This window comes from Haliaeetus albicilla, chromosome 10 (assembly GCF_947461875.1).
Source record: "Haliaeetus albicilla chromosome 10, bHalAlb1.1, whole genome shotgun sequence".
Classification (NCBI taxonomy): Eukaryota; Metazoa; Chordata; class Aves; order Accipitriformes; family Accipitridae; genus Haliaeetus; species Haliaeetus albicilla.
The window spans coordinates 38194339-38205467 of record NC_091492.1 but is presented as its reverse complement, the minus strand read 5'-3'; the positions used below and the strand labels follow the sequence as shown (position 1 = coordinate 38205467).

At 40.8% G+C, this 11129-nt stretch overlaps 1 protein-coding gene across 2 annotated transcripts in view; it reads left to right on the top strand.

The window, feature by feature from the left end:
• Positions 1 to 115: 115 nt before the first annotated feature.
• Positions 116 to 11129, top strand: part of PI4KA (phosphatidylinositol 4-kinase alpha) — a 64312-nt gene continuing 53298 nt past the window's right edge. For both annotated transcript variants that reach the window (XM_069795077.1, XM_069795076.1), the window contains exons 1-10: positions 116 to 365; positions 2973 to 3089; positions 4330 to 4423; positions 5109 to 5197; positions 5707 to 5779; positions 6104 to 6363; positions 7055 to 7121; positions 9073 to 9221; positions 9834 to 9899; positions 10915 to 11011. In XM_069795077.1, the coding sequence (XP_069651178.1) occupies positions 138 to 365; positions 2973 to 3089; positions 4330 to 4423; positions 5109 to 5197; positions 5707 to 5779; positions 6104 to 6363; positions 7055 to 7121; positions 9073 to 9221; positions 9834 to 9899; positions 10915 to 11011 (1240 nt within the window). In that variant the 5' untranslated portion in view covers positions 116 to 137. The remainder of the gene's footprint in view (positions 366 to 2972; positions 3090 to 4329; positions 4424 to 5108; positions 5198 to 5706; positions 5780 to 6103; positions 6364 to 7054; positions 7122 to 9072; positions 9222 to 9833; positions 9900 to 10914; positions 11012 to 11129) is intronic.

The window sequence follows — 11129 nt, the reverse complement described above, 5'->3', positions numbered from 1 at the left end:
CGGCAGTGAAGCCGCGCCGGGCGCCGCCATCGTTGTGGTGTGATTGGTGTTTCGGGATCCCGCCGGGAGGCGGCGGTCTCGCGAGAGGGGGCGGGGCAGGGCGGGCTGGCGGGCGGCCCCTTGCAGTCCCTCACAACATGGCGGCCGTGGCAGCGGCGGCTGCTGCGACGGCGGCGGCGGCGGCAGCGGCGGCAGCGGCAGCGGCGGCGGCCGCGGCGACCAGCACTGCGGCGGCCACGGCCGCGGCTCCTTCCGCGGGCGCGGGGCGGGGGAGCAGTGCGGGCACCGCGCGCGGCTTCTACTTCAACACGGTGCTGTCGCTGGCGCGGTCGCTGGCGGTGCAGAGCCCGGCGCCGTTGGAGAAGGTGAGGGGCGTCCTGCGCGTGGGTGTGGAGGGGCCGTCACGCGGGGGGGGCGGGGGCTGCGTCTGTGGGGACCGGTGGGAGTGTCACGCGCGGGGGCTGCGCCTGGGGGGGGGGGGGGGGGCTGCGGGGTTGTCACGCCTGGCAGTCGGGTGCGTGAGGGGCGGAGGGGCGTCACGCGAGTGGGAGCTGCGTGGAAGGGTCGGCATCAGGGGTGCCGTGGCAAGGAGGGGGGCGCGGGGCCCTTCCTGTGGAGAATATTCGTGCCGCGTGGGTGGGGAGGGTGGCGGGTCCCCGGGCCGCCTCGCTTGGCCCTGTCACGCGTGGGGGCCCGTGACGCGCGCGCCCGCGGGTGGGTTTCTGCCCTGCTCCCGCGGGTCTGTGGCCGCGCCCGTGGGAGGCCGGGCCCTGGCGTGCCTGCCTGTGCCCGGGAGGACGCAGCTCTCCTCGGGTGGGGGCTGTCCTGCGGCCGTGGGAACGGGCTCGGCACGCCAGCAATGGCCCTGTGTGCAGGGGGGCTGCTGGGCCCGCGGGGCGCTCCCAGGGCCCATCTTGACCCAAAAATACGGCGGCGGCGGGAGGCGTCTGCGGCAGCACCCACGGCCGGTGCCCTCAGAGCAGCCCCCCGTGCCCTTGCGAGGAACGTGGGTCCTCGCAGCAGCTGCGTGTCCCTGGAGTTTGTGGAACAGGGTCTTGTAGGAGTAAGTAGTTTCAACCTAATTAGGGCTGGTTGCTTTACTCCACGTATCTGGTTAAATCCAAGCGATGCAATCAGCTTAAGGTAAAATCGGCGTGGTTGAGATAAACCTCTCCTGAATGTAAAACCAGACAGGGGGATCTGGGTCTGGGCAGTTCCCCTCGTGGGTCTCCACTGCGGGCGTGGAGCGGCTGGTGTGGTCAAGTGTTGCGCTGCTGCGGGGAGGAGAGAGGGACAGCCTGGTGTTTGGGAGTTGGCTTCTCTGAGCACAAAGTGATTGAACTTTTAAATTGCCTTATGCAATAATGAACGATGACTAAATTGTTGAAAAGCACAGCTCTGTGCTGATGAAAACTATAGTGCTTGTTCTTGGCCAGCTGTTGCAGGCTTCTTTTCTTGGTTCTGTTCTGGAAATTTACCATTGGTCTGACAGCCAACTGTGAATAATTTTTTTAAGCCTTGCTGTTGGTTCACTCATATCCAGGGATTTATTTTCTTCCCTTTTGTTTTTGTTTTTTTTTTAGTTTGAGAGACTACAGTAGGAGTTAAATGGTATTAATAGTTCATATCTAGTGAAAGTTACTCACTCATGTTATTGCATGTATTAACCTGATGTGGGACACATGCATCAGAAGTTATTTTCCAAAGTTCCTATTTCCTCTGCTGTATTTCATGTTGAGCAAGAGGATTATTTGTGTTGTGTTACATGTCTTGTAATTATGAGATCTGGCAGTTTACAGACCAGAATCTTAAATTCCACTGAGCATCCAGTAAATCCTTCTAATCCTCTAGGGGAATAGTGTTTTTGTTTAGAAATTTCAAGGCAGGGTGTTTAAGGAGTTATCTAAATAGGAAGTAACTTGACATTCAAACGTAGGTCATTCAAACATAGGTATTTATTGTGAGAGTCCTTTTTACATAATATTAAAATCAAGGAGATTTTCAGAAAAGATGATAACCTTGTTGCATTTTCCCTTTCTTAACGGTTCCATAGGAAAACAAAGTATTTGGGAGAGTAGATATATTCTTTAGACGTGTGTTTGCTGGGTATGGAGTGAAGTAATAGGTAAGTAGTGAGAAAATAATAGTTCTGGAAACTTAATCTGTTACGTTAAAAGGATTTGAGCAAAAGTCATACTCTGCTAGGTAACAGTTTATTGTTCAGTGCTATATATGAAGAAGGCATTGGTGCAGCTGTAACCAAAGCTCCAACCACCTGGTTTTTGTTTATAGCAATTGAGTAAATATTAGATATGTGCCTGCTGCATATTTCTTGCACATCCAAAATGCCCAATGAATTAGTGGAAGGAAAGCTTTTTTGTACCAGGGATGCAGGAATGATCTCTGCAAATGTAATGCTCTGAAAAGTTTCAGAAATTCTCTTGAGATGTGAAAACAAACAAACAGCTTGATCAAGTGTTGAAGAAAACTTTTGAATTGACCTGTGTTGTTGTACAAATGTTTGACATCTACTTGAAATTTTTCTGTCTTTTTCTAGTTTCTGTCATTCATCACTCTTTCCTAGCCCTTAGATGCTTTCATTAAGATTGATGACTAAAGGAGAGTAATGTGGCCATCTATCTTCCAGAAGATGGAAGGACTATTGTCCACTTCAAACACAGGAGGTCTGAATGAGTCTTGAAAACCACAGCCTGTCAGCTCGTTTCTCTGCTGTGAAAATATCTGCAATTGTACTAGTGCTACGCAGGCCTGTTGCTTGGGGTGCTCTAAGGCATGGACATGACAGCTAGCTCTGCTCCATAAGAGAGAAGCTGGGAGCTATTTGCATTGCTTTCTTGAGGTCTACTGGTGGATTTTTGAAAGACAGTTTTAACACATGTACTGTTGTTCCCTTGGATTGTTCTGACACTTTCGGTCTTGTTCCACTGTTCTTTCCCTTTGCTGTTTTTCAGGTACAAAAACTGCTCTGTATGTGTCCAGTGGATTTCCATGGGATTTTCCAGTTAGACGAACGTCGCAGAGATGCTGTTATTGCTTTAGGAATCTTTCTAATTGAATCTGACCTTCAGGTACTTTTCCTGCATAGGCTAACTTTATTTAACTTGAAAGATTTTGGATTAATTCAAATTTAGTTGTTCAATGAATGAAAAGTTGGTATTTACTCTTCATAAAAATAAAATAAAAAGATCAGAGGTAACAGATGGATGCAGGCAGGAGAGCACAAGGACAGTACTGACGAGTGGGATAGACAGCAGTCATGGCACTGCCACAGACAACCTGCTGTTGTGTTTTTTGGTCATTATAGCTTAAGGAAAGAAAGGAAAGGCTATTCAGGAGGATTTGCTCAAACCATATGTGTCATTGCGTGTTCTTCCTCACATGCTTCTGAATGGTGGGTATGTTCCAACATACTCCTGAACATCAGGTTTGTAATAGGCCTTTTCATGCCTGGCACTAGCCAGGATAAAAAGACAAACAGTGCACATAGGCTGCATTGTACACAAACATCCCTTTTGTGTCTGTCAGCCTGTTTATGACAAGCTGGTTCTCTTCCCTTCGAACTCTGGGCGTAGTATTGTTTCATGCAGAGGAAAGGAAGGATATACAGAGTCCTAGGTCCAAAGTCATTAGACCTCACTTTAAGTCATTTAATGTTGCTAGGGTTTGCATCAGGCCTGAACTTCCTCCTACTTAGTATCTATTTGCTATGATACAGCTTGTGTGCATATTATTAATATTGTCCTTTTTGTGGTTTTTGTAGTACAAAGTTTAAATAAGGCAGCTATATTCATGTTTCTTAGTGTTTTTATGATGTTTTCAAAGCCAGCAGTTAGTATTAATTAATCCAACTCTGAGGAAGGAAGCGCTATCCTTTGATTTGCAGATTAGGAAGCTGAAGTCTGACACAGATGTGTTAAGTGACTTGCATAAGACCACGGGATGGATCACATGTTCTGAATTGGGACTGGCACTGAATTTCTAGCTGCCTTAAAATTATTTTGTGACCTTGCTGTAAAGTAATAAATTGTTTGGGGTCAATTACTGTTCTGGAAACTTTTTCTCCAACTTCTACAAAGAATGAACTGTTGCCTAGAATTGGGATTAGATTGGATTTGTAGCAGTGAATTGGTTTACTGTCATTTGCTTGTGTTGAAATCAATTTTGCAATATTCAGGAATCCTGTGGTGTAATTATTATAAGCGAGTTCTGTGTGTGGCTAATGTAGTCTTTCCATATCTCTAAAATATCTTGAGATGATAATGGTTCAGCTTTTCTTCTCCATTTTAAATAGAGTATTTTCCTCTCTAGCACAAAGATAACGTGGTTCCTTACCTCCTCCGACTTCTGAAGGGTCTTCCCAAAGTCCAATGGATAGAAGAAAGCAATGCACGGAAGGGCAGAGGTGATGTTTGTTTTTTTTGATCATTCTCATAGAATGCCAGCCGAGAAATAGAAATAACAAAGGTTATTCAGGATATGGTACAAGGGGAGGTGGTAGGTCCTGCTAGGTTCTTAGCTCCTGACTCAACAGCCTTTCATATTGATTTTATTTAGAAGCAAAGAGGAAGTTGAATAGCTCCCAGCTTTCTTGCTTGACTGCTTTGTGATAAATTACACTTTCCAAATAATTCTATGCTCAATATATTTTGTTACTAAATTGGAGAATATTGTGTAGTAGTTAGAGCAGCAGAGGTGAACCTGAGATTTGTACACTCTACTTTTAGCTTTGATGCTTAGTAGCTATTTAAACCACTTCATTTCTTGCTCCCTTAATAGATCTTAAAATTAATATAAGAATACTTTTATATAATACTATATAATCTTTTTTTTTTTTTTCAATTACTTGAAAGCCTGGAGAATTTTTTAATTATTAAAATTATTCTTTTAACATTTCATGGTGAAATTACGATGGTTAGAGCATAGTTCTGAATTTTGTATGTAATACTATATTTTTCTACAGTCTGTCTCAGAACTGTATGACATGGGAATCAACTTAATGTCTTCTGGCTTTATTATTATTTGCTCTTGCTATGTTGGTTCTCTCTAACAATGCTTAAGTGGCTTAATTTCTGTCCGCTACTTTGCAGGCTTGCTTCCAGTGGCAGAAAACTTCAGCTTCTGCTTGGTAACGTTGTTATCAGATGTTGCTTACAGGGATGCATCTCTCAGAGAGCAGGTAGGGTTTATTTTAAGTTAGTGCTGATGTAGTACCCAATTCTCTAATGCTGCAGTACTGACAAATGTCTAGAGAAGAGTACACCACAGCCGCTTCGTTTCTTGCAAAGGGATTTTTTTGCTTTAACATATACTGTTGTATTATTTTGCTTGTGTTAATTAATAGTCAAGCATCTAGAAGATATTCATAAGTCTGCTCTTACTTCTGAGTGTCAGAGGATGTCAGTTGCTGAGCCCAGAGGTTTAGAATTCAAGTTTTGATACTGAGATTAGGACTGTTGCAATTTTATTCTGCTAGTACCTACCAGCTAACTGCAGACTTTACAAAAGAAGCTCTGTAAGCTGAGTGAGAGCAACCTACTTTTTTAGTCACACAGCATTAAAAAAATCTTGGTTACAGAGGTGCTTGCGTTAATATTTGCAAGTTTCATTTGTTGTAGTGATCTAGTATAAGATAATGATATGTCTTTACCAAAAGATATTTTTGTATGTCTGTTTTGATTACTTAAGATTTTGGATGCAATTCTACAAGTAATGCAGTTCCTGTTGGGAATGTGCCAGACCCCGCAAATGCATGATAAAGGTACTATTAAAATTGTTACTATATTTGTAACTCCTGTCCTCTGAACTTCTCTTGTGTTTTCTAATTATCAGGATCACTTCTGAAAAGTGAGCAGCTTTTTCTTTCAACTTCCTTAGCACATATTTATTCTTTTTGTTGCTGACTGATAAATATGGAAGCAGAAGTGTATTAATTTGCGATACCTTAATGTTTTTTCCTCTACTTGCATGAATAAGTCTGTAAAGCACATTAGGCTGAAACAGTTTAGTGAAGCGGTAGCAAAACTGTGAAGAGGAAGTTCTAAGTTACGGTTAATATACTGTTATATGTGGTTTTCTTTTCCAGAATATTTATGCAAGTATGCAGTGCCCTGTCTGATAGGAATTTCTCGAGCCTTTGGTCGCTACAGCAATTCAGAAGAGGCTCTCCTTTCAAAGCTTTTTCCAAAAATTCCCCCGCATTCCCTGAGAGTTCCAGAGGAGCTTGAAGGAATTCGCCGACGATCCTTTAATGATTTCAGATCAATTCTTCCCAGTTCTCTACTCACTGTTTGCCAAGAAGGAACACTAAAGAGAAAGGCTAGCAGTGTATCTAGCATCTCACAGGTTTGTATGATTTGCTCTCTGTTGGAGTCAGTGCTTAGATGATTTCATGGTCTTGGTGGAGTTAAGACAGCATTAAGGCTGAATATGCAGACAGTCTTTTAACACATTGTTTGACCAGATACAGAGATCTTTATTTTGCTTTCACAGCTGAGTTTCAAAATAATTTTGTAGTTTCTGAGCTACAGAACAATCAGTGACAGTTAAACTAACAACTGTACTAAGTTTTCACATGGAACCATTGACAAATCCCGTTCCTTGTGTTATTCTCATGAAAAAGCATTGTAATGTATATCTAAGACTTTGGGAAGCTGCCACTTAATAGCTAAAGTTTTCAGAAGTGCTCAGGATACACAGGCTCTCACTGGTTTCACCAGGAGCTGCGGGTGTTTGTTGTCTTAGGGAAAGAATGGATTCAGATGCCAGTTTTGAAACCACAGATTGTTATTAGCATAGTTACATGCAGTACAGGAGTCATCATTCTGATCACTTCCCTTTAGTCAAAAGCACTGAACTAGCTTTTTTAACTTCCTGATTTTGGCTGGGATTTTGCTGTTAGGCCTGGCAATATGTAGTTCCTGTTAGTTTTGCTTGAAGCTGTTCTGCATTATAAAGTGTATGAACTGTTCTCTGGAAGATTTTTTAATGTTTTGTAAACAGTTTTTTAAATTATGGCTTTTGTATCATGTTTCAGGTTAGTCCTGAACGTGGAGTTCCCCCTCCCAGCTCTCCTGGAGGATCTGCAATTCATTACTTTGAAGGTAAATTATTTTGCAAAGGAACAGTGTGTGATTTGGGGTTTTTGTTGCTATTTATAGGAATTGAATACCAAAATCTTTTGGCCCCTTTTTCTGACACACACCTGCTGGGATTTTGAAAAGTTTTGGGGTATAAAAACAGTAGGAAGTTACTATTAACACCATGGTTTCCAGGCTCAGTTGTTTCTGGCAGGCTTCTGAGAGAGACATGATTTCCTGACTGCTAGGCTGCGCCTAGTACTGAAGAGCTTAATTCCGCTAGGCTAAAAATATTTCAGGAGATTAGCCTGAGTAACTTTGAGGAACAAGTGTTAATATTGAGCTTCACTAGACAACTAAATTTTTGGACTAGGGTTTGGAATTTTGGGACCTTTGTGGCACATTGCATAAATATAGAACAAGTGTTCCATTTGAAGTAAACATGATATGGGTCATTGTATAAGACCTAGTAATTTGCTGAAGAGAGAAGTAATAAAGAAGACACTGAAATCGAGTGCTCACTAATGTGTATTAATTACTGTAACATAAAAGGCAGAAATGTGAAAAATTTTCATGAGTTAATATACAAACTCTTAGCCATTGGGTTTTGGTAGAGCTCTAGCTGTGAGTTCTGCGTCAAAGCAGGGCTTAAAAATAAACTTTCATGAGTCAAGTGGAGAACTAGCTGTGCATCTGAGATGCCTCAGATGGTGTCTCTGGTTTTGTGTGGCCCTTTGAGGTTTTTAACAGTTTGGGCATTCTCTGTTTCTAGGTCATTCTCCTCTCCAGAGCCCTGGCTTGAATTAATTTCTTCCACATTACTTTTCTTTTTCCTTCGTGTTACTATTTGTAGAGGTATCTGTCTTCCTCAATCATATCATGGGATTGCAGGGTAATTCAAATATCATTCTTAAATTGCCAAGTAGGAAGAGACCTGTTTGTTGTCTGTCTACCCTGTTGAACCGACCTATATACTACTTCAATTTTACTTCAATTTTATGGTCTTTGTGTTTTGAATTTAAAAAAAAAAAAAAAAGGCTGCAGGTTAGAAAGAGATGATAGTAGTGGAACAAAAATCATCTTAATTAAAACTATAGGTGCATAGTGGACAACTTCGTAAAAATTTCAGAATAATTTTAACTGTCTCTAGCAGAGTTATGATTATTCTAATCAGGATTTTATTTTCAATACTGACTTCTACTAAATACTTCAGATACAGGCAGCCCTTGTATTATTTCCAATAATATAGTTTGTGTTTGTTTTCTGAAGGAGACGAGTAATGGCCTTGTTTTTGTTCTGGCCAAGGCTAACAGTTGTTGCCAATAAATAACTGTTGCTTGAAATCAAATTAATCACAAGAACAGTACTTTAGCACAGCCAGCTGAGTACTTTAAAAAGGCAGATACATAATTTCTAAAGTGGAAACAGTACCTAAAGCAGTGTGCTTAGAAAGTTGTTTGCTCAATAGAATACTTGAATCTGAAAAATAGTTTGATTTCTCTTTACCTTCAAATTGCAGTAGTGAATTGGTGCCTCTTATAAGATGAAAGCTATGCCACATGTTCATTTGATCTAATATAGGGGAAAACCTTGCAAGATAGTTTTGACTTAACCTGTTCTTTGTACCTCTATGCTTTTGAGCGAAATGGCATTTACAAATGTTTTCAGGTAAATGTACATCAGTAGTATGGGAAGACTTACTGTCAGCAGCGTCCCTGACATGAACACAAGTCATTGAATCGAATTCTTCCATTGTGATTGTAAACTTCAAATGAACAAATGTATTTTTTCATCATAGTTTTCTGTCTTGATTTACCAGTAGATGAGCTGAAATGCACCTCTTGATAGCTTGCAAGTTAAAGACTGTACCTGTGTTGGAAATAACTCTTTAGTAGTAACTAAACATTACCATTAAACAAAGTTTATGTATCCTCTCTCTCCCTAAACTTTTATTTCTATTTTTTTTTTCGATAAGGTTCATATCTTCCTGATGGGAGTGCAGTGGATCCTGATTATTACTTCTCTACAATCAGCTCCAGCTTTTCAGTTTCTCCTCTCTTCAATGGCATTAACAATAAAGAGTTTAACATCCCACTGGATATGCTCCGCCAGCTGTTGAACATGGTATGTGATGGGTTCTTATGGAGGCTACAGTGAGATTGCATTCTAGATATTCATGCTAGAAATAGATGCAGTTTAAGTTTAAGATTTTAGAATTGCAAATAAAAAGATAGCATTTGTCTCTCAAGCTTTGTGTAATGTTATTTTTATGGCACTTAATGTCACGCTTTAATAGTATTCCTAAAACGCTTTCATATGAACCATGAAGAATTTGTAAAATCAAATAAGTTTCTGTCAAATTCTTCCTGTTTGACTCTTGCAGACCACTTGATATGAGGTAATTCGTGTACTGCTAGTTGCTGAAATAGAAGATTGTGTTTTGCTGTGAGATTGAGACCCTTTTCTAGAAGTGTTTATTTGCTGGGAATTCATGCAAGTGACAAAAAGTACTGGCTCTGTCTGCTTCCTGCACCAGCTATTTTGGAACAGCACACAGAGGCTCAAATGTATTTATTCTTGTTGCAGCCAGAAGTTCTTGTAGCCTTAATTTCATCTGACACTTTGCAGTTGAGTGACTTGTGTTTTCTGTGCATGGGCAAAATTGTGTTGTCTTCCTATCTAGAGTCATCAACAGGAAACATCCTTTTTTAATTTTTTATTTTTTTTCCTCTGTAGGTAAAACAGATCGTTGGGGATTCTTTGCTAAAGACCTTAGATGCAGTTGTAGCTGAAGTTGCAGAGGTATGCTTTTAAATTCCTTTTCTAGTGACTCGAATACTTTATTTTTTTGTCTTAATAATTAATACTTGGAAAATTAATCTTTCACCTATGTAAGGTATGCCTTCTCTTTGCAAAATGATACAATTTCCTATTTGCACTGTTCTTTCAGTGGTTTAAATCTAGCCTTGGACTGTGTAAAAATGGGGGAGTGAAGGAGGAATGTTTTTCACTAACATAGAAGGAAACAGTTATTCTCTTAAAAAATGAACCATTTTCTTACTTTAGCTCTGTTATCCTACTAAATTATAGCATTGGTTGCCCCAAACTGTAGTCTAAGGTCTTTATTTCATATTATGTGGTATTTTTTTGTGTTGTTGGTTGTTTTCTTTTTCTGGCTTGGAAATGATTGCTGCTCTTTTAGGTGTCATTTCTACAAGTTTAATAGTGTTACAGTTTGTGGACCTTTACTTTAAAAGGTAGCATACTCATTTCTGTAGGTCTGTGAGTCCTTGTTCTCCCCTGGCCTGGGTGCAGTTCTGTAATAGCCTCCACTATGTTTTATGGAGTTAGCCTCATCTCCGTGGGAGCGTAAAGCTGTGTTGAACAGAGTATGTGTTCATTTGTGTGGGAAAATGAGTTTGCTGTTCTCTCCAGCCTTCCTTCAAATACTGCCATATTTGAATTGTAGGCCTAAGGGGAGACAGCCGCAGTTTCTCTTTTTGCTATCTCAGTAAAATGATAGGTTTGAATCCTCCTCGTTTTTTTGTTTTTTGTTTTTTTTTTAACACCGCTGTTAGAGAGGTCATAGATGTGTTCTTCAAATTGAAAGAGTGACTGAGTCTTATTTAATGCAGTGAATGGCTGTACTTTTGATAAAAGTAGGGGGGAAGGCTGTGAGGTTACTTCTGGTACCCATTTTAAATGCTTGTTTACATTGTGGAGGAAAACAGTCATGTGACCAGAATAAGATTTATTTATCCATATAATTGAAAATACTTAATTTTGAATCTACCAAGTTGCTTCTTTTCTCTTTCAGACGGCTGCTAGTACAGATCTCTATTATAAAACATTCAGTGACCCTCTTTATCTTGCTCAGTTTAAAATGCTGAGAGACACATTATACTATATGAAAGGTATAGTATTTGTATTTTTTATAATTTATCCTTCATTGTATTTAGGACCCAAAGCATTGTCTACATTGTATTGAGTGCTTGAACGTTGGGGTTTGCATTTCCTGGGAGCTCCATGTAT